This window comes from Paralichthys olivaceus, chromosome 21 (assembly GCF_024713975.1).
Source record: "Paralichthys olivaceus isolate ysfri-2021 chromosome 21, ASM2471397v2, whole genome shotgun sequence".
Taxonomy (NCBI): Eukaryota; Metazoa; Chordata; class Actinopteri; order Pleuronectiformes; family Paralichthyidae; genus Paralichthys; species Paralichthys olivaceus.
The window spans coordinates 12,561,502-12,588,954 of NC_091113.1; the positions used below are offsets into that span (position 1 = coordinate 12,561,502).

The 27,453-nt window shown below is 40.3% G+C and overlaps 1 protein-coding gene across 1 annotated transcript in view; it reads left to right on the forward strand.

Moving 5' to 3' along the window:
• shisa9a (shisa family member 9a) overlaps nt 1-4,447 on the forward strand; it is a 44,004-nt gene extending 39,557 nt beyond the window's left edge. Inside the window, exon 4 of the mRNA XM_069517691.1 lies at nt 80-4,447. Coding sequence (XP_069373792.1) covers nt 80-987 — 908 coding nt within the window. The 3' untranslated portion in view covers nt 988-4,447. The remainder of the gene's footprint in view (nt 1-79) is intronic.
• Nucleotides 4,448-27,453: the final 23,006 nt, after the last annotated feature.

Consider the following 27,453-nt stretch of genomic DNA (forward strand, 5'->3'; position numbering starts at 1 on the left):
TCAGCTGTACCCACCAGCAGCTCGTTCATGTCCACCTAAGAATTTATTTAGCTCTTTCTCTCTCTCCCTCTTCCATCAGCTGCCAAATACAACGGAGAACTCTACACCAAGCGTCGACTGATGGTGGAGCTGCCATCAAAGGGTGGCCTTCCTCTCCAGCCAATGGGCAACTCCAGACCCTCTATGGGCAACATGTCGTCGATGACTCCTCCAATGACCAACAATCCCATGGCTTCAAATCCTATGACCTCCAATCCCATGAACCCTACCATCACTCAGATGACTTCAATGAACCCAATGACGTCTATGACACCCATGACATCTATGACACCCATGACGTCAATGACACACATGACCTCAATGACACACATGACATCCCTCACTCCGATGTCCTCCATGACCCCTATGACTTCTCTGGGTCCACTGACTCCAGAGCCCGTTGCCACCTACGTTACAGAGATGCCCAATATTTCCTCTATGTCAACCCTGCAGAAAGAGCGGCACATAGCAGGGGGAGGACTAGGTGGGGGACTTAAGTCAAATGGCCAGAAACTCAAAGGCAGCCATGGCCACGCTGCCCACAGCTCTCACAGTTCCCACACTCATGCTCACAGCCATAGTAGCAAGCCGCCAGGACTAGGGGCTACCTCCCTGGCACACATGGTGGGGACCATGCCAGGTGGCATGTCCCTAGGCATCTCCAGGCCCGCTGAGACCACCATTGGCTCCAGCTCAGCTACAATGGGCCGCCCATTGGCATACAGTTCCAACACAATTGCAACTGGGCATGGGATGGGGCTTGGGCTGAAGGGCTGGGACGGTACTGAGACAGTGGGCCGCAGAAAGACCTACGGGCACAAGAGGCCTCAGTGTACCGTGCTGGAGCCGAACCAGCTCCATGGCACCAGAGGCCAAAGCCACAGCCAACACTTCCTCCCCACGCAGCCCTACTTTGTGACCAACAGCAAGACAGAGGTGACTGTGTGAGTGAGGAGGAAAGGGAGAAAAAGAAATATAAATGGATGCCTACGGAGTGGTGGTACAAGTAATCTCTAAGTTGAGACACCAATTCCTGGGGTGGTCAAAAGGTTCAAATCTGTGTGTGTATGTTTGTGTCAAGGAGTTGAGGCTTGTTGGTGCGCTGGTGAAGGCAGTGGGAAAGTGACACTGTGTCCAAGTGTTCCTCATTTCACAAACGGAGAGTTCACCAATCAAATCACTGAACAGACCTTTGTTGTCAAGAGGATGGCATAAAAGTTGGTGATGTCTGTAACCATAACAAATTGCCTACAGAGCTGGGATGTATGTACACTTGTGGTGATATTCGAGTGTTGTCTCACGGATAATATCTACCCTGTAATGATACAATATCTGAGCATTACAGTGCGACTACACACAGACAATGAAGTGGGAACCTGCTAATAAAATGGATTGGTTTTCCAGTACGAACCCAACCTGAGAAGCAATATAAGGATCAAATGTACAGCACTAAAGCATCTTGGTAAGAAGAAATACAAGTTTACCCACAGACCTTGCCCCAAGTGTTCTGCTCATCTGCCCAACAAAGTGTTGAATGGTTTGGAAGAAATAACATTCCCTTCACGATTCAGACCCAAATCTACTGAGGGCTTAGAAACAGATCAGGAGGACGCTGGGCTTTGCAGACACGCAGGGCTTTGTAGTGTGGCTATTCAGAAATGCCTTCATAAGCTCTGCAGCTGAAGGTCGCCCTTTTCCACAAGGCTCCAGCACAGAGAATGGACGCTGTCGCTCTGGCATTGTTCTGCTCTGATCTCGTCTGTGGTGGTGACAGCTGGCCGCGAGGAGGGATAAGGTGGCAGGGAGGCAGCAACTGGACGAGGCTGCTGTGAGCAGAGGCTCCTCGGAGCTTCGTTCTCATGCACACACACACACACACACACACACACACACAAATGCACATATTCAGAAACATGCACAGACAAACATGTACACACACAGATATATTTACTGTAGCAACAAAACACACCAGGATTTGAAAGATATGGGTGTTTTGAAGAACGATACCGGTCATTTTGGATTTCAGTTGCCAATGGTTGCTAATTTATTTAATTCGGGTATATTTATAATCTATATATTTGAATGTTTGCATCCTAATATTTATGTTTTCCCTCAATCCTATTCTTGCCAGTGAATTGAGACCATTGCAGTGTTCAAGAAATCTATAATAAAAATCTAACTTGTAGAAATATCAGCTGAGTCAAAGTCACATGCAGTTCATATCAATTATACCTTTAAATCCTTTGGAACAATTGACATAATTAAATAAATGGTTTGACAGTTTCGGAAATGTGCCAAATGACTTTCTAGCCAAGAATTACATAAGAAAAATGATACATTTCTCATATCTGTAGAATAAGAAGCAACAGCTAGCGGCCAGTTAGCTTAGCTTTGCACAAAGACTGGAGAGGGGGATCTGACTAGTCTGGCCATATTCAGTGTTGCCAAATTTCAACTACCAGCACTTCTGAAGCACACTAATTTACAATTCACTTCTTATGGACAAAAATGGAGAGTAGGTTGCCAGGCATGGTTAATTCATGTAGTCTTATCATCACAGTGAGGTTGTCAGGTAACAAAAAGTTGAGAAATGTCTATAAAATGATTGATAAATGAATAAAATGTGCAAAATATAAAGTTGTTTTAATGCAGCTGTACAGAAGTGGACAAAATTGCGTATTTGATTGAAATGGCCATTTGTTTTATGTATATATCAATTTAATACGCATAAAACATATATCAAAATAAAATATTTAATTCAGTGGCTTCTCAACATTTTATTTCTGCACAGATTTTGCAAAGAAAGTTCAACAAACACAAGGAACAGAGGTGAAAAATGGGTATAATGGGAATAATAAATAAAAACACTTTCTTTGCTGGTGATAAAAAACACTGCCACAAGAAACTAGGCTTAATTAGATCACTTGCTGTTCTCGCGCTCTAGCTTAGAAAAAAAAAACATCACAACCAGCAGCAAAAAAGAATATCTGGGTTACATGACTCACACATGAAAATAAATCCTTAAGTCTAACAAATAGGCCAAATCTTCTAACAGCTTCTCCGAGCCCATTTGCTAGTTTTGTAATCATGTGGTACTTATTAGCAGCTGCAGCCACTGTTATCATTGTAACCGTGTTATCTAAGTGCTGAGTCAACCTCTAAAACCCCCTTTAAACTTGCGATTAAGATACATTTTCAAGTGATCAGACTGCAATCAGACAGTGCTTAGCCATGTTAGAAAACATGAATATGCCCAAGACACGGTGGAGAAGGATTATGATTTGATTGCTGAAATTATCTCTGGGAGTCATCAGAGCAGTGTTCAGCCTAGTTATCTCTTAGAAATGTGTGTTTAGGTCAGACCGAAGCACGAGCTAACAAGGTGATGGGCTGCTCTGACAATATCACACTCTAAAATACATTTGTTGATAGACAGCAACTTAAACAAACTGTGTTAAATTTCCATTTTAATGTCTGTAAATAAAAGCGGAAGATGTGCACATGGCTGCCTGGTATGAGACCAAGACATTGGATTTCAATGTGGCACATGAAACAACTCGTCCAGCTGAGCGCAGGGTCTACAGGAGGGAATGTTTTTACCTCATGCTGTGGAACCACTGCTGTGGGGTCTGGAAACCTGAGACCAAATTGAATCCAGGGAACAGGATTGAAGAAGTCATCAGTGCATTAAAATGTGTTACTTATACATCCACATCTAACACACACGTACACACACACTCAGATTTACAGGGTGGACTCTGCTTTCCTTGTGCTCCCACAGTGCCGAGCGGCAGGCGTTGTCACAGCGGAGAGACAAAGAGTCACCGTTACTGCGTCTATTGTACATGAAAGACTGTGAAACTCCAGAACATGGCCCTTTGTAGCGATAACTGACATTATGCTTTTATATATATAAATATACATAGCCTTTCTCGCTTTATCTTTCTTTTCATGCTTTCTTCTTCTTCCCTTCTTTCTTCTATGCTCCCCTGATGTCTGTCTTCAAGCAAAGACATGCAGAGCAGAAATATTTGAGGGAAACAAAATCGGGGCTTTTATGAAGCTTTTCTGCGATAGTAGAGTACAGTCATGATGAGCCAGTGAAGAATAATAATAATTCAGCCACATCTTGAAAGGCATGATTGGTTTTTCCCATTGTTCTAGCAGGAAATATAACTGATTGATTCTGTGTGCCAAAAAATGTAATCCAGTTTGCAGTTCTGTACCACCGTGTGTCCTCTAGAACACTGCGCACATTTCACTCATTATACATTTTGTATGTCTGTATGTGTGTGAGCGCAGATATTAATTTGGTAAAGGATCATTGTCTCTGAGGAAGTCAAAAATCAAACCAACAAGAAAACTTTTATCTATAGAGATTAAAATCCTACAAACCTGCCATTCTTTCAATGATAATTCTCTGCAAGTGTTGTGGTTTTTTTCCTCTGTGTATTTATTTCCTTATTTTCTTGACAGCTGGTAGTTTTGTTTGCGACAGAGCTGGGAAGCAGGTCAATGTTTGCTCAGGATGTGCATTATTGGACCCAATTGACTTAATCCATCAAGGTGGAAATGTGGAAATATGAACCCTTCTAGCTGCCCCACACTGCCCCATCCTTAAAGCTCATTCAGCTGTGCCAAGGCAGATGCTGGAACACTATGTAAGCAGCCAGGCCAGGGGAAACAGTTGGTAAGCAAAAAACAGAAAAAAAGGGGAAAACTAATCCAACACCGTAAAAGCCAAAATAAACCAGACAGAAAGCGGGGAATTGGTTGCGCCGGTTGGGTCACGGTTGATAGGGTCAGAGGCACAGATGCGTGGGTTCAGGAGGCAGTCATGTCTGACATTTTTCATCAGACGATTCAGCCAGACAAAAAAAATACCACAGCGGAGACAAAAGGACACAGGTTGTCTGCAGGCTCGACACCACTAGTGACAGAACATGTAGAAGATGTTCAAAGACAATTTGTGTTCATCGTTTACTACAAAGATACAGATTTTCTGAATTTTTAAATAATTTTACGTAATTGATGACGAAATGTAGTATGAAGTTATTGGCTCCACAGACTAAGAAAAAGAGGGTCAGTTTTTCCTTTGTGCACACAACTGTAAGTACAGTTTTAAGCCTTTCATTGGCTTGTTTACCTTACTTTAGAACAACCAACCAGCTTTATTTCTGTTTTTGTGGTGGAGTTTGACCTTTACAGTTTTTCTGGTATTTTCAGTGGGATAACAGCACAAGGTATCATGGACAGGGGTATAAAACAAATCATTGTTCAATGGTATCAGCTCCAAAAATAAAGGTATAACACTGCAAACGTGAATAGTGGCTTGATCACTCCTGAATCTTAGGCTGCAAACTTTTTTCAGGCATTCCATGCAAATGTCTCACTATATAAAATATGTTATATATCAAATAAATTGGCAGAGACACATGGATAGTTTCAGCTGGGCCACTTTCTGGTGTGACCAGGCCTTTAGTAAGTCCACCTTCACTAGTCATTTAGAAAGAGACTAGTGACCACCTTCAGCTCTTACTACCAACCTCGAAAACTGCAAAATGAGGTCCAAATTTAGGTCTGACCACTCAGTGGGAACTCATTGCTCCAAACCATCCATGTCCTGATTACTCTGGGAGCACTGCCACAGCTTAAAGCTTTTTTCTCTACCATTTTTTTCTCCTCTGTGGCTGAATAGAAGTCAAATGGAGAGTGGCTGTGAAAATGGCCTGATAACAGACCCAAGTTAGAGGGTTCAGTGGTTCATTGGAGTAGATTGATCACCAATTGAGGACAGCCGCAGTAACTGCATCTCTACCTTCTCCTACTGTCTAAAAATACAGTTAATATATCACAGATATAGTCGCTGCTGTCTTGGGCTGGTGCTGTCTGAGTCAGCTATAATGAAATCTTACCTTTATCCCATTCTCTAGTCAATCTCTGCTGTCAGACGTAACACTCCATCTCTTTTTGAAAGCATTAAATTACTAATTAAAACCAAACTAATAAGACAAATTAGCACTTGAAAAAACACTGTGTTGAAAATACCTAAAAATTGTCTTTGGAAAAAATAAAGTCTATACCCTATCTGCAAACTTTACTTACTTTAACCAGCTAACCATACACAGCCATGTCTTTTCTCACCCACTGGAGAGGATCTAAGAGGACAATCTGGTTAATGATCCCCTCGCTCAAACCCTCGTTTGTGTTGTGGTAGGTGCCCCAATTCTTAAGTGTGAATCGCTGCTCAAAAATAACCTCACCAACCTCCCACCTGCAAAAACCCTGCTTCTTGGGCTCTGTCTGCAACAGCTCTTTATAGCCTTGCATCACCTGAGCCACCACAGTACATGACTTCTCATACCAGTGTAGCCACTCGTGTTCAGAGTCTTACTCTTATAAGGAAAACATCTGAATGATTGTTGAGCTTTTGTGGAGTTTGCAGCTGGGCCCAAAGTCTCTGAATGTGTCACAAAATACACACCAACAAGCGCTAACAGAGAGAAGACTGGGCTTATGCTCCCTGATAACTTACGATCACTGGTCTTTAGTCACTGAAACCCAGAGTAATGTTGGGAAAAGCTTCAGGGCTGCGACAGGGACTTGGTCCACAGTGGACAAAAATCGAAAAGGGACTTAACGTCAACACTTGATAGGGAGGAAGCTTTGAATTATTGATATTGAGAAACGGTGGCTGTGCACGGCACTTGAGCACATTTAGCTTCTTTTAGAAAGCTGTGAATCAGAGACTGTTGCCTCACACACACATCCACACGCTGAAAAACACCACTGTCCAGTCACTCCATGTGGCAACAGTATTGTTAACCAGACATGCAGATTCTCAGACCATCGATCATTGATGCAGCAGCTCAGTAAATGATCCAATCCATCACTGATGTGGACTGGAACATGTCTGGAACATGCATATCCTGATGAGTATTTTCTTTTCTACACTCATTTAAAAGCTGAAGTTGTTAAGCATGGACTGTTCTCGTCGTCAGTCTGAATCAGGATGGTTATGTCTGTAAATATTTATTTCTTGCTGGGGAAGTAGTGAAGGATAGTTTTTTTTTTTTTCATTTTATCCAAACAGACAAAATGCAGTATAGTCTTTTCATTAAAGAAAAGAAAGAGCAGCGTAATCATGATGACAGAGTGGGATATGTACAGAACATGGGAGATGACACTAAAGGGCTCAAACACAAGATTTTCCTCCACTCTTTTCTTGTCTATCCTTCACTGTTGCCGTTTGCCGTACTTGATAGTGTTGTAATGATTACAGCCTATGACGAACGGCATCTGTATGATCATGAGAAATCAATATATCACTATATTATCAAAAGGGTTCTTGTCAGCTACGTTTACGACTTTGTATGGCATCTTTATGCGCAATGTTTTTCACCACTACGGAGCTGTCTACTTATGCACACAGAGACAGAGGAGATGCAGTGTTTGTTGTCCAGTGACGCTCTAACATCTGTTTAAAAAGGGTTTTTGCTCCTATGATGTGCTTTATATGTATAATTTTGACCACATACCTATATTAAATATACCTGCTGTTAGCATCACGGGATGGATATCAATTACAGTGGATGTGAAACACATTCTGGTTGTTGACCTCTGCTATTAGCCGGAGTCAGAAGAATCAATAAGCTATTTGCGATATGACTACTATTCATTAGCGAGCATATCCTTTTATAGAATAACTCATTGATTAACTCATTTTGGTGTTAATCATGCATTACATGCAAAGTTATATGAAATCCAATTTTCTATTTTTGATGTCCAGACCAGTTTGTGGTATTTATGCATATGTGTATATGGCCCCAACACTGCATTTATGCGTGACTAGTAAAGCATATTTTCTAAGATATAGAGTCCATCTCCCACTATTGTTTGCACAGTAGCTTAAATATGCACCGTGATGCCCCATCGTCCTTTTACTGTTTACTGAATTTATAATTTGTGAGAACTATGTTATGAAAAAGCTGTATTTTGGTACTATTCAAATATTGTTAGAAAAAGAGGTATAGCAGATGTTTTGTCCAAGACATATATTACCATAGTGTTGCTATGAATTAGTCAGTTTTTCTTATTTTTGGGGAGGGATGACAGGGATATTTTTGTTCTTCTTTTGTTGTTGATTTGCAATCTGACAGTAATATCACCATTGTTCTATATACGACTTTCTTACGTGGCAATAAAAGATGACTTCTGTAAAATCGCGGTTGTCTTTGCTTTCCTTTGGAGTCTCCTTTGTTTCTTGTCCTTTTGTCCTAAGTTAGACATACTGTACAATCCTTCAGCTCCTTTTTATTCCCTCTCCTCTCTGTTTCCTCCTCTCCATTTCCCTCAGCTCTCCACTTCTCTGAAACAAACATCCAATGTAAAATGGACTTAACGCTTCTTCAGTCTCATTCACGTATTCACACATAGCTTCCATATGCATCACTTTTCATTATCACATTTACCCAGGGGCACTTTGGGGTTAACTATCTTGCCTGTGGACACTTTGGAATGTAGACTAGAGGAGCTGGGGATCGAACCACCAACATTCTGGTTATTGGATGACCCTCCATACATCTTTAGCATATGTTAATACAGACATGAAACCAAACCAAACCATAGACTGAATATAAAGATAAACGACGTGTCTCCACTTCCTCCCATTGTCCAGAAATGAAGCTTAAATATAAGAATATTAACATCGCCTTTTCGCACATATGGATCCTGAGTCTGCACAGGATCAGGATCAGGGGATTGAGCCACAGGAGCAAGGTCTCAGCTGCCAAACATGACTTACCAGAAAAGTGCAAACATCAGTGTAATCAGAACCACTCAAAATGAGAGAATCCATCTTTGAGAAAATGTATGTCACATGTAGCGCAATTTGACTTTTTAGTCCACTAACATGGAGGAGGCAGGATTTATGACCTATACTGCCACCAGCCATCAGGTGGCGATGACGAGACTTTGACTTCACCTCACTTAATCTTAATGATTATTACTTAATAAATCTAAATTATCCTGCTGGTTTGTACTTTTGTTCATTTAGTTGTATCAGCATTACCTCTTGGAGTCTGATGATTTTTGGCAGTTTGTTTTTCATTACTAATAACTGTGGACATAAAAAGTGTCAGTAGTGTATTAAATTAGCCCAAAATCAACATCTATTCATCATAAAAATATTTCCTCTCCTCTCATCCCTCTTTCCCTGCTGCTGCTCTCCGTGCATACAGTGCTGCAGCCAGAGAGTAAATGTGTCCTTGGGCTTCAAATAGAAGATCACTGCCAAACAAATCAAACCGACCATCTTGGTTGTAAATATAATGAAACCGTGCATGCAAGTCATGAAAAAAAAAAAAAAAAAAATCAAAAAGACATCTTTTAACTGCACACAAAATTTGTCTTCACACCTATCTGGATACAAATACACACCACAATAACAGGCATAATCGTACAACGTGGGTTTACACTAATTACTCAGGCTGCCAGAGCTATTGGCAGTGAGGAAACAGTCCAGGGAATTTAACTCAAAACAAAGCAAACCTGCTTTTCCTCACACTCCCCTGCCAATCCCTCTTTACCTGAATCCTACTCTGCTGAGCGGCGCTGCACAACAAAGTGTGAGCGCTTAAAGCCGACAGGCACCGATCCCTGCTTCAACCGTCAGGGATGTGGTCATCGTCATCATCATCATCATCCTCTTTTTGTGCTTTGTTTTGTTTTCACTGGTCAACAACATCGTCACTGTCAATCCATCACTCCTATCAATACATTGTAATCACCATTAATGACATCATCTTTCAATGACCTTTAAACTCAAGTTCCAATTCTTTTAATTACAGTAACAATAAAACCATAATGTATAACCACAAAACCAAATCATCAATGTACAGCGAAGCTATAAGTACATGAATACACATTTTTTGTATGCATGTAATGTAATTTCATATTTCAGGTCAAAGTGTAGCAACTGCATTTTGAAGGAGTTCGGTAAGTTACTGGGAGAGAAACCAGAATAATCTAATACGCCTTAAAATATTTAGTTTTATTTAAGTCATCACCATTTTAATTTTGTCATCACATCAACCAGATTGAAACAATAATTTGAAACATTGCTATGAACCTAGTTTGTTCTGAACAAGGTCATATAGAATACAGATGTGGACCACTTGGCAATGATGCAGCGCTTCTGGCCTTATAATAGCAAATGTGACCTAAATATCCCAAAACAAACATGGGCCCTTTTTTGGCCCATGTGGTGACTGGTGAATATGGCCCAAAAAGCACTCAGAAAAAATTCTAGCCACCTCTGGCGCCTTTGGTTGACATGCGTTATTACTATGACTTACTTGTCGCCCAGATCTGGAGAACAGGAGTGGATATGTGGGATCTAGGCCAAAACAACTTTGCTTGTGTGTATTCAAAATAAGAAATAATGGAATTGAGACTTGTGAAGCATTCTAATTCTTATTAGAACTTAGTAGACATATAATATAAGTCATATTATATATCACATTGATCATCCTGTTGGAGTTCACCTGCATGTTTTGACATCATGTTGTTTAGGATATCTATATATAGAATTTATTAGATTTAAAATGTATTTATTCCAACAGAAATAGGACAAGCATATATTGGGATGCTGAACAGAATAACAATAAAAAAAACTGCTTTATTAGCTTTCTTGATATTGAAAAGAACAATACATTCTCATACATTGATCTACATTGATCAGACATGCTAAATATTTTACCTCAACTGAGTTAACAAGGTGACTATAATGAATTTGATCCACCTAACAAGCAATAAAACTAAATTTGCGTTTTACCATTTCTTATCAAAAGTCCAACTAGATAGTCCACTAACAACTTATTAGCAAGCAAAGGAGTAAATGATTCACAACTGCCCGTCTGAGGCTGTTCATTTAACATGATAAATCAATAAAGACAGTAATGTAAATCTGAGTAATTGATTTATGTATTTAGTTCAACAAGGTTTCTTGGCCAAATTTCCATCAAAATGTTGCATAAATTTCAATCAAATTCCCAGAAAACTTGCAAAAGGAAAATGCAAATGAATGTTTTTCCATTCAACGTTATTAAACAAGATAGTTGCTCTAATTGTGCATTTGGATGGAAGAAGAAGTAGAGGGTGCATAACATGGTGAAAGAGCAGCAATCCTGTCATGACCAAGAATGCACAGAACTACAATGAGACTCAGAGGTTGTGATGAAAACGTCACCTTTACTTTACAAAGGGAGAGAAGGGCTCAGGCGATGGGTGAAGTCAGCAGGCAGGTGGTCGATAACAGACTGGCAGGAATACCAAGCGAAAAGACCAAAATCATGCAATGGGTGTAAAGAGTGGAACTGATAAACTAGATATTTAGGGAACAGGAGAGCAGGAGAACATGAGGAAACCAGGTGAGAAACGTCAGATAGGGCAGAGGTTACTTCAGGGTTAGAGTGGCAGGGTCTGGATTGAAAAGACAGTGAATGATAGCAAAACTGAAGTGATTGGAAATGTGCATGAAAACAAATGTGTGAGAAAATAGTTTTCTGCTATTAATTAAATAAAATTGACATTGAAATCTACTTGACCACATGTGCCCGGTCGTAACCTGGTGAGATTCTCAGCGAATGCCCAAGAGACCTGTCTGGCAAACTCCTTATCCTCTTTTAAATCTCTCTTAAAGATACATTTGTACATACAAGTGTGCTTTCAGATCTGATCTAACAGACTAGTTCATTTTATAATGTCTCATTTAAATTGTTTGTATTATTTTCTCATCTGTTTCATTTTAATTCACATTTGTAATGTAGTGAGAGCTACAATTTGCTTTTAATTGTCTCCTATTGTTTGTCTTCCATTTTCATTTTTTAATTTCAATTGATTTGACTCTGTTTTGAAAGGTGCAATATAAATAAAGCTTGTTGTTATTAATTATCAGATAAGAATGATTAGAAGTAATAAGGCTTCATTTATATCAGTGTAGTGATGTGCACCAAACAAATAACACATGCTAGATAAATGACCTAGGGGAAGCATATAGAGATCAAGATTGGGCCTAGAATTGAACTCTAGGGAACTCCACATGTTATTGAGGCTGAAGAGGAAACACTATCCCTGACTGAAACATAAAACATCTGATAAATATGATGAAAGACACTGCAAGTATGTATCATATATACATACATAATAATGCATAATGTTTGTGTCTGCTATTATCTGCTACGTGAAAGGCTGTGAAGTTACGAACAGTATTCGATGGCTACAGTAAAAGCTAAGAGCAGTTTCTGTACTACAGTGTTTTTGAAAGGAAAACTTGATAATCTGAGTTTGTAAAAAGATGTAATCTGTGCCAATTACAATAACTATTTTGTTGTCTTTCTCACTTTGGGTAATATGATGACGATTTTAATGTATTTCTCAGTGATCTTTGGTATTTTCTTATAAGTCTGGATAAGCATTAGATTTCACTGCACCGCATATCAATTATAAAGTGAAAACAGCACTCAGCTTTTCAGAAATTGCATGTTATTCTCATGGCCCAGGGCAACAAAACCTAGGATGTGTGAAAATGAAACGTTCGCTTCCAAAGCTTCAGACCAGGAGGAGTCATTCTCTAATTTGTGAAGAAAAAGCAATGTACAGCCTGGAGGGAAACCACTGACAGCCACGACGTGACTCACTTTGTCATCTTTTACGCTGTTTGTTTGAACATTGAGATCCAAGAGAGCTCAAAACGTAGTAATGTCGGTTTGAAATTAGAAATGTGCCGTTATAGTCAGAATACATCATGCAAGACATTTTAACATTTTTTTCCTCATCTTATGTTCTTTACCATGTTGCCAGTTTGTCTTTTATCCAGCATTGCATTCAGGATTTAAGGAGGTTCTGCAAGTTAAAGAGGTAAAACTACTCAGAAAATCAGAAACACACAGCGTGAAAGAGAGAAAAAAATATATCAAAAAAGCATCTTGGATAAAGTACATGGATTGGTCCTGCATTGCAGTTGCTAAGGTCTTTAAAGCAAATCTATATGAAAAAGAAAAATAACAAAAAGAATATGTGGGAATAAATAGGTAAAAGACTCAAAAACAAGACATCTGAAGTTCTCCAGAGAAAAAAGAAAAGAAAGAAAGAATAAAAATGGATTGAATGAATAGTCAGTATGTGTAAATTAAAACATGTAAACACCACATACAATGTTACTGCAGTCCACACTTTGAACCTTTTACAGTTAATGACTTCTATTGTTGCCGATAAAAAGACATCACTGTCATACATGTCAGCGTAAACATAAAGCTGGTCTTTAGCTGCGTATCTAAAGACAGAGGCAGGCCTGTCAGGGTACACGCACGCTGCACATCAATGCGTGTTTTTCTTCTCCCTTGACCCTGCCACGGCAAATGATCTTATGCAGAAGGCAGTGCATTATGGGACTACCCTCTACACAAAGTTCAATGAGTCATCTTGTCAGGAGGATTGACCGGCCGATCTCCCCTGAGACTCCTTCTCGCCTTCACTCTCCTTCTGTCAAGATAATACAGTATTCACAGAGAGACAGAGTGAGCTCTCAGGGGTAAAAAGCACGGCACTAAGCCGGCCTCCTCTCCGCGCTCTCTGCGAGGATAAATAATGTGAAGTAGTTGAATAATAATAAATAAGTTCTTCTTTTTATGCCTCTCTTTTTCTGACATCTTGCAAGTGCAAATGAAAGGCAGTGTGTGTAGTGTCTGAGTACCCAGCCTTGTCAGGACCATTTGGAATATTAGGAGATATATTAGACTGTGAGCAGATTAGTTAGTTTAGTTTTTTCTGAAAATAGGTTAGCTCCACATGCAACTTAAAGTAGCATTTACACACAGTACAAAGAAATAGGCAAGAGTGTGAGAAGCATGACATTCCACAGCACACATGCACTGCTCACGCATCCAGTGGGGTCCAATTGTTATAGTTTCACAAAGAAAGCTGCAACCAGCATTACCACAGGCCAAGCACACAGGCAGGTTTAGAACAGACCCTGCACTCGTGTGAGCAGAATTTCAGCAAAAAAAGGAATGCCTGAGTATTTCCACCTAAATACTGCAGTAGAAGCAAATGCCAAGGTTCAAACAGCCAGGGTTTATGATGTCACAAACCAATCCTGTCAACTTGTGAGTGGGACCAGGAACTCCATATTCATAGATCCTAGTGAAAAGATAATGAGGAAGAAATGTGTAGAGTTGAAGTCATTCAGTAAATGTTTCATGACAAACCTTTTCAATATGTTATTTTGAGGAGCAGACCAGGTTGGAATTTTAATATAAGTTGATTTCTGTGATGGTTGGACCCAAGGCATTGAAATGATTCATAACACCCGACATCAGACCATGAAATATGTATTTTTGATCACATGATGAAAACATTGCACGACCCTGGCAGACTTGTGCCATAATACCGTGGTCTAACCATGTGCAATTGATTTTCACTGAGGATGCTGTTGAGCCCACAAGCACCAAGGAGAACTACAGTGCATACAGAGTGCAGCCAACGTGTTTGCCTAGTGTTACACATATTTTACAAAGAAATAACAACTGAGAGAGCTACAGAACGTCATGCTGTTTTCCACAGATGAGGTATGTAGTTAAACAGAGGAACGGTGATATCAGACTTCATTCCTGCGGATGAAGTCCAGTTTATAAAGGAGGCGGGAGTGAGCTGCTGTCAGGGGTCAAGCAGCCGCAGGGGTGAGAGTGAGCGGGACACTCACATGATATAAAGAGGGCAGAGCTAAAGCTAACAGTAAAACGTGTGTGTGTGTGAGTGTGTGTGTGTGTGTGTGTGTGTGTGTGTGAGAGCTTGTGATGCACCTGCACACCAGATGGTTCATCAGCAGGTCTCTCTTTGTCCTCATTGACAGGAAATGGATCGCTGAGGACCAGACTGTTACCTAATTACTACAGGGCCATACACACACACTCTCACACACGCACACATACACACACAATGCAAACTGACACAGACAGAAATAGGCTACAGTTGCACAAACCCACACACACACGGAGACTGAGTAGCAACACACGACAGAAATACATGCATGTACGTGTTCACACACACACACACACACACACACACACACACACACACACAGCAAATATAACTTCAACAGCTGAATCTCCCATAAGGGACGCTGTATGAAGTAAAGCGCTAAAATGTACTCAGTGAGGTAGCTGGCGATTTCATTTGGCCAACTTCACTGGTAGAGGAATTTTGACAGCATGATTTCACAAAATTCCAGCAGCAAGAGTAAAAATCCGAGAGCATCAGCGCAAACAAGCCTGAGGATAAAGAGAAGGACTCAGGCAAAAGGATATTTGTGCAGATATTTGTACATGTGAGAGCAGACTGACAGTTTGTGGCAGGAGCAAAGTAAATTTGTATGTGAGCTGCTGCTTTACAGGAGCAAGGAAAGTAAAATGCTCTCACAATGAAGGACCACAATCTTGAATCATGATGGGAAAGAAACTCCATAACCTCATAATAAAAGTTACCCTGCAATTAACCTAAACCTGATCTTGTACTCTCATTTTTAAACATGTCGTCTTGTTCATATTCAATGATTTTACGTTGTAGAAACTTGCTTTATGTTCCCATAAGGAAGACGAGTCTCCATTATGTGACTGGGTAAACAAATTTAGGTCCCCACAACATGAGTAATACATTGACCACACACACACACACCACGGGCAGTGCTCTGGCTGTCAAACCTGCCAGTCTCTTGCTTTCCTCTCTTCTTTTCCCAGAGTGCATTTCAGCTCTGGATATGTCAGATGGTTGTTCATTTTCCAACTGTACCTGTGTGCCCTGCCAGCCCACCCCACACACAGATAAACACACAGATGAACACACACACACAAATACTATAAGTAACTGTACACATACAGTACGAGAGCACCTGAGCTTTTTATGGACAAACACACTATTTACTTTAAAATATTCTTATTTTTCATAAACATGCACATCCTTGTGGGCAAATAAAAATACCCAGAAATAAAAAAATGTCTTCTGAAAACACAGACACCTCCATGGGCACGCATTAGCATTCTCTCTCGCTTTCAGCATTATTGTATTGCTTTCATCTTATTATTCTAGTTTTCCCTTTGTCTGTCTCTCTCCCTCCAACACACACACACAGACACACGCACACGCACATTAACCCTGCATCTCTTAGCAGCCTCTCACAGTGTTGTAAACATACCTCGCCAGTCAACCATCGGGCAAAGACTCATATTGGTCATCTCCATCATCTCTATAGACACATAATTAGTATTCTGCTGCTGCCGTGCAAAAACACTAATCACAACGCAAAGGTCAGCTGATTAACAGGAAAAGAAGAAAAGAAGACCAAGCTAATGTTTTTTTAAATTGCATGGATGTTAATTTGAATATCTGGTGACATTGTAGGGCGAGGCACATTCCACCTTTGAGATCTGTTACCTCAAATTTGCAAAAAAGTACAAAAATATTGTTCAAATGAATAGAAAGCAGTTTGAAACTGTACTTCTTTCATCAGTGTGTTTGATAACCTGCATGCATTGTTCACTGTGAAGAAAATAGAGGATGAGAGGCTTATTTACATTGTGACTACAGAATTCATTTATCCGTGACATTTACAAGTCAACCTCATAACAAAAGCATCTGATGTACACTACCTTTACCTTGCTGCTATTTATAAACGTGCCTCCAAAGATAGTTTGAGGTGTTCTATCAATATATAACAGCAAAATGAGCCAGGAAGTAGAGAGCCAAGGGACACAGAGGTGGAGAAAAGAAGAGAGGAGAGATTGGAGTGTGATGTTCAACAAATGGTAAGGTTTAATGGTATTGATTACTTAACAAAGAGCATAACTAATAATAAAACAGAAACCATCATGAGCAACTCCATTAGCTTTGGTTTCCCAGTTTGACAACATTCTATATTTATTTGACCTGATACAGAAAACATCAAACAGGAGGAGGCAGCCTATAAAAGAAAAGTGTCCTCAGATGAACAGGTTGAACTGTGACTTGACTCGTCTCTGCCAGAAAAGAAGAACTGAACCATATCCTTAGTGTTTCTCTACACTGTACAGCGCACTGAGTCAAAGGTGTGTTATATATAATGGTCAGCCTACATGTTGACCAGTTTTAACTTATATATGTGAAAAACGTAACAACTCTCCTGTGAGAAAAATGTAAGTAAAGTAAATGTGACAGTGAGGGGGGTGTGCTTAGTAGCAAATGCTTTGTGTCTGTGTTATTCTAGTTGTTAATCATTAAGTTTCTATCTCTAGGTTTTGGCTCGAGAACAGTATGTTAAGAGTATGGACACTAACTTTATTCATAATTTTTTATTGGTTTTGTTATCTTCTAGAATTTTTTAATACTTTGGGTGAGTAAAATTGATAATACTCTTTCTGTAACCTGCTCTCCCAGTCGCACACTGAGTAGTACTCCTTGTTATAGTAAATTAAATGTTTCCTCTGAACTGAAATGGTTTTGTTGTCATTGTTGAGATGATACCAGGAAAGACATTTCTTATAGCCCTTAATGTGAAGCAGAGACAAAGCCCTGCTGGATTTTATTTATAAAAACAAACAAGAAAAACCAAAAAGTCATTGACGCTCTGACAAAAAACTCTTACACAAGTGTTATCAGTCACTGCAGCGTTGATGCCAGCATTTGGCCTTGTAAAAGTGTACATTTTCCAACCCCTGCCAGAGCCAGCCTACCAAAGCACAATCCCATTAGTGTGACATCTCTAAAGTGCTTTTTACTCGTTGGCGCGAAACATCCAAAATGTCAAGTCTCCTGTTGCTGTTGTAATAAGCCTCTCAGATGCCAACTGGCTGCTGCGCCTCCTCGCGAGTGGCACCAGCTGTGAAGCATTAGCGTTTGCAGCAGTATCTGTGTTTCACCAGCAGGGGTGTGGCAGGCGATTATGAGTCCGTGTGGAGGGCGGGGACACTCTCTGTTCAACACCATCATTAGAAATTTTCATCTAGGAGTCAGACATGAGTCATGACCCTGTCAGTCATCCACTTGACCTATAAATCCCAGTCGCCCAGTACCTGTTTGACCTCCTCCACCTCTTAACTCCATCCTTGAACCTCCGAGCCCCCACGTTCCTGGACAGATTTTAAAAATCTTTTCAAACCCACCTGTTCCCAAAGGCTTTTGCCCACTAGTTTTCATTTACCCCAAAGTAAGTCTTCTATTGTTTTCTGTCCTTGGTTTGCTTTTCATTTTCCTAACCCTGTAACTTTAAAGGCGCAATGTAAACCCAGGCCATTGTTATTATTATTGTAGGTCCACACATTTTCAGCACATTGCACAGGTTTGTATATGAATGGATAGAGGAGAGAGTAAGTATTTCAGTAGTCATGTTGATGAGACTGAGCCTTAGAAAGTATAATTTAAGAATATATTTTTTCTGTCCTGATATTCATTTTATTATATCTCTATTTAGAGGAAAATAATATTTATTTGTATCTACAGTCCCTGTAATGCTTCTGGAGATGTCCCTATTCTGTATTCACATTTTAAGTGTTTCAACATTGTTTTTTTCATCACTTTGTTATGTGGATGCTGAGCCATGGCACCTGTTGCTATGGAAATAAGAAGAGACTGCAGAAGGCCAGCTCTGGTCTGGGATGCCCCTCTCAACCCAGTGGAGGTGGTGGGAGAAAAGAGGATGACTGAGCTCTCGTCCCTGATGGTAAACCTGTCCCACCCAGTGCAGCAGGACACTGACAGCAGGGAGCAGCTTCACCATGCAGGTCATCCCGCTGCTGACACTTAACTATCAACAAAGACCACAATACACCACCCACACCACAACTGACTAATTCACTTCACATGAGTCAACATAAACTAAACTGCAACAGCAATATGTCCCATGTGCAATAACGTGACTTCAAGTATCAAGTCTGTTTACTTATTTATTTCACTCACTTATCTTTTTTTGATGCTGTAACAATGTAAATGTCCCCTCTGCGAGAAAAATAAAGCACCATCATATCTTAACAAAATGGAACCATGAAGCATGATTTAATATTGATTTGAGATAAATTGCAGATTGTTTTTTCCCTGCTTTCTCAACATTTTCATTTTTACCTTCCACTGATTAGTGGAATGATTGGATATTTCTCACGAAAATACTTGGTAATTGGAGTCAACCTCTCCCATTAAGTTGTAAATCAGCTTAAACCTTTTACCAGAAAATCTCTACTGTGGTTCTACTTTAGTACTGATCCTTCAACAAAGAGGGATTTGTGCTGATGTTAGCCACAGACGTTTCAGTCGTGAGACATGTATCATTATGTCCCCATGAGAAAAATACTGTGAATGGGACTTTTACCCACCAGAACAATAAGCACCCATAGACACTACACAACCCCAAATTGCTGTTATAGAATCAGAAAGTTAATACTTATATTTGTTTGCATTTTGAACTCATTAAAAACTAATCTGATTTGCCATGTACAGAGTATTATTATGGTGATATTGCAAGAAAAAGAGTTAAGTCATAATTTAATGAGAAAAAATAAGAACCTGCACTCACTGGACATTCCCTCCTCCTGGGACTGAAAACTTGAATCAATCTCAACGTTTCTTAGAGCATCAGTGTTACTTGAAATAAGTTTGTGTTCCTGTTTTCAGAATAGACACAGGTTCCTGTCATGAAGAAGCAAACTACGAAACATGATCACTTTGCGGCCAAATAAAAAGTTAGAAGAAATCTACTTTATGACCAAGTTATGACCCTGAGCTGTGTTTCGATGAGATTTAACAGAAAACACAAAATAATTCTGTTCTAGACACTTTGATAATCTCTACAGTCCAGACCATCACTGCTTGACACAAACACTTAGCATTTGCTGACACAATCAAAACGATGCATCTCCAGCTGCAGCCTTTATCTTGGAGTTTCTGCATCTCGCTGACAGAGGCTTCAGCACTTGACCGATTCCCAGCCATCGGGGGGCCTGATCTGACGGCGGTCGGCGCAAGATGGCTACAGTGGACCGGAGGCCGGCGAGCTTCCAACAATGGCCTGGAGGATAGCCAAGCGTTGCCACGGTGACAGAGCTTGCGAAGAAAATCTCTTTGTATTGTTACCATGGCAACAACTGTGGATAGGTGGGAAGGGAGGGAGGGAAGGATGGACGGATGGAGAGATGAGAGTTGGTGAGGGGAAGAGGAATAAAAGGGAGAGAGGATGAGGTGAAAGGAGGGAGAGGAGGATGAATTGTCACTTGAGGCACAGTGATATGAGACCAGGCTTCCATCTCTGCATGGTTTACGCTGGATGACTCTGGACTGCGTGAGAGAAGTCACAGTTTGCTGTAACCTCATCCCAACAAAGTTACTCAGCAGATTCTTTTGAGTCAGATGGAAACAGCAGCTCATACAGGACAGTCAGTGGTTCCTTTACTGACTCTGTAAAGCTGTGTTCAGAGTAGACTTGCATTAATCTATGAATAATCTCTGTTTACGACAATCTTCAGGGTAACTCCTGCCAGCCCCCTAGTGAGAACTCCCAGAACTCCAGAGTTCATGTCTAAAACGTCTCCAGGCTGGGCCTCTTCCTCTTCCTCACCATCTTTCTTCCTCCCTCTCCCCCTTCTTTCTCTCTTTTTTCCCCTTGTGGGACTGGGAACTGAATCCAAGATGTGTAGGAGATGGAATTGTGACTTCAGAACATTTACTGAAGTCATTTTGATAACTTTTGAACCGCGTCTCTCCGGCTCTTCTCTAATTCCCACTGTGTTTGAATTGATTGTGTAAATCTAGGGGGGAAGAGTTAACACTGCAGAGAGTGTTTCTTCTCAGCATCTCTGGATTCCAGCATATGTGAGAATGTGCGCGAGACATAACACACTCATCTAAGTAGCGCCATCACGGCTCGTTCTGCACTATAACAAATATAATGAATAATGTAATAACTACTTTCTGGTGGAGGCCAGAGAAGTGTAAGTTGACAGAGGGACTTGACGGAGAGAGGATGAATGACTTTATTTCAATATGCTCTTGGTTACATTTGGGTTATGTATGCAGATTTATGCAACCCTCCCGTTTTTCAGGCTGCTCGTTACTCAAAGCAACTGGAAATTTCTCATCACTTTCACCCCACCCACCCATTCTACACTTCATACGCAGCCTCACACATTCTGATGTTCGTGAGGGAGGGAGATTAGAGGGAAATTGAATCAAATCAAATCCCCCCCGAAATTGCACAGAGCTCAGTGGAAAGGTATCTGTTATCTAACGCCAGCACTGCATCTCATCTCATCTCCCCTGATTGCCTGGAGACAGCCAACAGAGGACTTTAGCTTAACAAAGACTCTCTACTAAAACCCTCGCTCAGTGGTGGGACTGTGGTCAGCCCTCATCTTGTGCACGTGAAGCTTTTCTGTGTCTTCTCTCAACACAATCAGGCCACGCAGCGGGGAGGCAGCGGAGAGAGAGACCTCCAAGCTCCGCCTTGGTCTTGATTTGTATTCCAGTCGAGGAGTCGGGATATTCAAATATCAGTAAAGCTCCGTTATCTCACTTGGGAGTCGGCAGAGATTAGGGGATAGGTAAACGAGGGGCGCCGGGAGGTGTCACACTGCTTAAACCCCTGGCATGCAAACACACACACACAAACACAAATTTGCACATGTGCAGTCAAGCATACACAATCAGGAAAATGCACTGGCAAATACTTTCTCACACACACAACTACAGGCAGGGCTCCCAAAGAAAGTTTGTCCCAGGCACTCACTAAACAGCACTCAGTTCCCACATGAGGTGCATTTAAACCAAAGGTTCCCAGAAGTTTTAGTCCCAGGAACTGTTTCCACGGTGGTCTACAATTACACTCATGCTATGTTTTTAAACTAAAACAGTCTTGTTCTGGCTCTGTAGCAGTTTTCATCCCTGTCCATACCATTCCAGTTTGCACAGGAAGTATTTGGTTGTTAGTGGCAGAATTGTTGCAGATTGTTCGAATGACAGCTCGTCTCCTTCGTATGTCAGCGGTTGTAATTTAACTGCACAACAGCTGTTAGCAAAGACAACAGCGTCAGCAGCGCTAGATTATCCATGTTGTGTATGGATAATCTATTATAAGTATGTTCTACTCTGGTAGCTAAGGCTCATGCTGGTTGTTTACTTCAAGAAAGGAGTCACGTGATTGGAGCAGCAAGTGACCATCCTGTCCAAACATCTCACTTTCTGCCCGTCCAGACTAACATGCAGTACGATATATTTCACACTAAAACGGGGCCAGCAGCATTTCTGACCTCTCAGCTCTACTCCTGAGCATTGTGGACGCTGTGCGTATCCACAGTGGATTTGATGCATTTTCAATTGAAAACGAGAAACTAGGATGTAGCTAAAAGACGTGTGAACAACTGTTGGCTACAAAAAGCTATCCTGCTCTACACCAGGCGCGGTAATGCAGAGGACTATACAACAACAACATGGAGAAGATTCAGACCGTGCTGATGATGTTTATGATTTACTGTCTTATATAGATTTGTTGAGGCAACGATTGGTTAGAGATGAGCATGAAAAATAAAACATACTCTATATTATAAAAGAACAGTAGCCTATATATTTAAGAGACTGTATATGCAGCTACAGATTTTTAAAAAATTACAGCTGAAATTAAATCCTGGAATACAATCAGGTATGCTTATTGCTGTAAGCCCCACCCTCTACCATCCCCCGAACAGGGACTTTTTGGGGGTTAAAAATGTTTTACTGGAACTTTATCTAGACTCTAATCCCTGCAGTGGAAACACAAGGAGCTCCTGCGAAGGTCGCTATGCACCAAAACTAACAGCTACATGCTCACTGTGTCACTCAGAGATTTACACACACACATGCAACTAACTTTGTCATGTTGCATACAACGCTCATATCTCAGAAACTGTAAAGGTTAGGATTTGTTTATAACTCTGTGCCAGTGACAGCCATGGCCAGAGCCACATGCAATAACGTGCAATAAACCAATCACAGTGACATCTCCCTTTCCTTGAAAAAGCCAAGACACTTCCTCCTTGGTGGGTTCAGTATTACAGGGACAGATTTGCCAGGTAGTGAGCGAGTGAGGGAGCTTCTCTACAGAGGACATGGTCACTTCAGGCACTAGCAGATCATCTGTGTGTAACAAGCAGTGTGTATGTGCTTTGTGTACTTGTAGGCGCATAGTACTCTCTTGATAATGCATCTTAAAGTACTGCACGCCTCACTTCAGACCAGGTTTTTGTTGTTCAAAAGCACTTTGCACTGCCACAAGATAAGAATGTACCTGTCTTTAACGTCTTAGTTTTTCTACACTGATGATATGGTGTAACACAACAGCTTGAATACTCTAGAGTCTTTTCTAATATCCATATTATTAAATATTCCAGATTTAAAAACGTACTATTTCAATAAGAAAACTGTACACAGTAAAACCACAGGCAAAGTAAACAGCCCATTCCAAACAGGCGGGTTCAGAACAGCCACTGCATAAGTACATTTGAAATTCAATTTTAAAAGATCAGCAAGTTTTCCAATTTTATCCCATTAACTTGCCTAGTACCAAATAAATAATACCCAGAAACCAACAATAGCTTTCATGTACTGTGTAATAGGCCACTAAACCAAAAAATAGACTTACATTATAATTTATTCACCTATTTCCATTTCTGCTTTAACACAAACATGTTTTATGTTGTATCTGTGTTTATGCCAGAACCCACTCTGCAAGTAAGATGTTGTTTCAATTATTATGATTGCTATTAACCCCCTTTTGTAATTTTCTCCCAAAATGAGTAATCTATGTCAAAGTTACTTTGCTGTAAGGGACAGATATTAGCTTTCATTACCACTTCATCTCTCTCTCTCTGTCACACACACACATACACCATTGGATGCCCATTTTCTCGAGGAGAATGTGGAGCTGATCTACAGATATGTACATGGTTTTCTCACCAAGACTGAATAACAGTTAATGCACAAATGATGAAATGCACACACACATGCAATAATGCACACACACACACACACACACACACACACACACACACACACACACACACACACACACACACACACACACACACACACACACACACACACACACACACTGTAGAGGGCTCCTCTTTATGAATTGTTATTAAATACATGCCAGGAGCTAGAATGGTTTGATGCAATTACATGAATGAACATGCATATTTTAACATGCAGAAACAGAAACATGTATCAGCCCCAGGGGAGAGTTATAGAAATAAAAGAAAGGTACGGGGAAGTTTAATTTTGCAGATGTTATATCGACTGATTAGAGCAAAACCCAAAAGCAATGAGACATGGAAATATTGCAGGCTTCTATCAGTCATAATTCACAATATGAGACATATTGTTGTAGTTAAGTATCTAATGTTGTTTACTCTGTATTTCTTGACTTCTACTATAGTCTACTACTGGCAGTATTTTCTCCTTGTCAGGGACCATCTTGCAAATGTTTCTCTGATAAAGGAGACGACCTTGACGCAGCTCCTGCCTAAAAAAGTATTCAATATCTGAGTTTTTTCTGAGAAAAGCAGTGAAGGTAAAATGATCAATGCACCAAACAACTGCAATGCCAGTGGGTTTAAGTGAAATATCCAGAGTGTCAAGGTAGGAATCCAGATACAGAGTCAAAGCCAATAACCCAAAATTCAACCCATGAAATTATATTTATATACCACTAATTTGTTTTACCAGTTATGTTTTGAGGGCAAATGTAATTGCTGCAACAGAATCACTTATAGTTTAGGTTGAGGAAATAGGTTGTTGGGGTTAAATGTTCATAAATAAAGTAAACACATTGTTTCTTGTGCCTCAGGTCACTGCTGACATTTCAAATGATGACCTAACCTGAATAAAACATGCATTGTGTTTTACTTTCTATGAGTGAAGAATGTGGATATTATATATGGTGTTTGGATATAATCTGAATGGTATTATCTCATTACATATGTGACAGGACAGGGTTGCAGGTGTTGGAAGCCAAAAAAAGAAAAAGATCAAAACAGCTATTATTGAATCAAATGTTACAAACACAAACTTACACATTTAAAACAACAAATTTTTTTTAATGCTTCATATTTAATGCTAATTATATCACACTATATTTTTAATCAAGATCAAGATATCCCTTGTGCACTGACACAAAAAATAGTCACACATCCAAGGCTAAATAATGTTTTTGAGTTTGAGCTGCAGTAAAATAAGGATAAAAAGAAATATAAGAATTAAGGTTTCATTAGTTAATTTTACCTGATTTCACTGGGGATGCAAAATGGCATCAAAACGGAGCAGGCAACAGGTGATTACCAGTGGAAGTTGTGTTCCTAGTAAAAAGGTATGATGTATCCAGGAGTTACCACTTGGCATTTCAAAATTAGCCCCTGCCTTGACAGCAACAACGACTTCTTCAGGAATCTGAAATAACAAAAAAAAAAAAAAAAGTCAGTGACATTCCACACAGAGTCTGACAGAGAAATGTAGAAGCTCCTGTTTGGTGTGAGGGAGTCAGAATGTGACTCCACTGTTGGCCTGGTTTAATGAGCTTTTCCGCTCGCCCAAGGTAAAAGTGCAGTTGGATCCAGTGATAATGAGAAGCATAATGTTTCTCCCCCTGCCTTCTAGTGCGCTCCGCTGAAATGGGACCTGACGGTTAACTTCACTGGAAATTAGAGTAAAAAGAGAGACCTGGGTTTGCAAAAGAAACAAAGTTTATATGAAGCAACTCAATTTGACATCACTGTTTCAACCCTCCTGAGTGAAACTGTCTGTTTTTTTTCTTTTTGAACAAAGAACTCAAGTTTACTCTCTGGATCTCATGTAGGTTGAGCAGAGCTTTTGTCGCTCCTGTTCAGTAATCACGCATGCAGCAGTCATCCAGTCGTTCTCTGTCATCCTCTTTCTCACCAGCTCAGTAATGGAAAGACTGATGAGGGACATTTTCCTGTGTCAGAGTCAACAGTCTGATCTGATTTGAAGCCGTGATGTTGTTTGCTTTATATTTGCATCATTGGTTTATTCACTTCTAAAATTCAGTCCAGTTTACAGACTAGCTTTAGTGTTTAGCCAGTTGATAAAAAGCAGCAACCTAGAATTGTATAATTAGCAACTGTTGCATGTATGACGCCCTCAACAATCAAGCTATAAGCATGAATCTTTAAATCTGTGTTTTTATGTCAACTTGGAGCAAATATAACACCTAATAAAGGTTGTACTCTTCAGAGTCGTTTTCCCAACACAAACTCCACAGAATGTCCGTAACATTGGATCGGGAGATTTTCCATAGTTTGCCTTGTGGCAGGAGATCGCTGTGACTTTCTGGACATTTTCCTTCTGTATTCTCACATGGGCTCACTCTGATGTTTTTCAGACATTTTACTAGGGGGGCAGGAAGGAAAAGTTCCGGGAAATCTCATCGACAGCAACTGACTTAGACATTGGTGTTCTCACATACAGCCCCTCCAGAAAATGTCCCAAGTTTTCAGGGAATGATTTGAGCAGCTCACTTGTCTGTCCTGGAATCCAGCTGTCGTGGACAAACATAGCAGTTGTTGTTTACTGTGTTTTAGCCAACTGAGTCTTATCTTGTTGCCCCTCAGCTTGAATATATGACTTTTTAGCTGATAAATGCTCCACTATAGGAGGTCATTGGGTTGGTCAGTCTGTTGGTCATTTGTTGCTGGAGTAAGATAGCTTTGTTGCATTTGTTGCTGGGCAGATAGTGTACAGTGGGGTTATTGAAAAACCGACAGCTGACACTGGAAACAAGTTTGAGGAAACTGACTGAATTGAAAACAGAAAACACAGACAATAGGCTCCAAAAGACTAAAAAGTTCAGAGAATCTTATGATGATGATCTGTCTGCGATGAACATGACAATTTTAACATTACTTACAGTCATTTGATCCATTGAAATTCAAAGAAAAGAATTGGTGCAGCTTAAAAGATGCAAATGTGACACTTCTGTATTGATGCTGTCAAACTAAGTGAATCAAGGCTTGTGACTCATGAATAGACATGAGCAGATCATGTGGACAGACAGTTAATGACTTATCATCCTGCCAAATGAAGGATTTTGATGAAGGCACCAAAACTAAGCAGCACTGATTGCAGTCTTTGTTGCAATTAATGTATTTGTATTGTTAATAAGTGCCATAACCGTGACGGTTGTGTTTAGTTGGTCAAAAGTTGGATTAGAGTCAGAACAGTGACGACTGACAGATTTAGGAAGAAAAAAAAAGAAAAACGAACACGAGCAGGTTCATTAGAGGAAACTGAGAACAAGAGAAGACAAGGCGAAAAATCATAAGTGTCAGTTCATTATATAAACTGATAATGAAA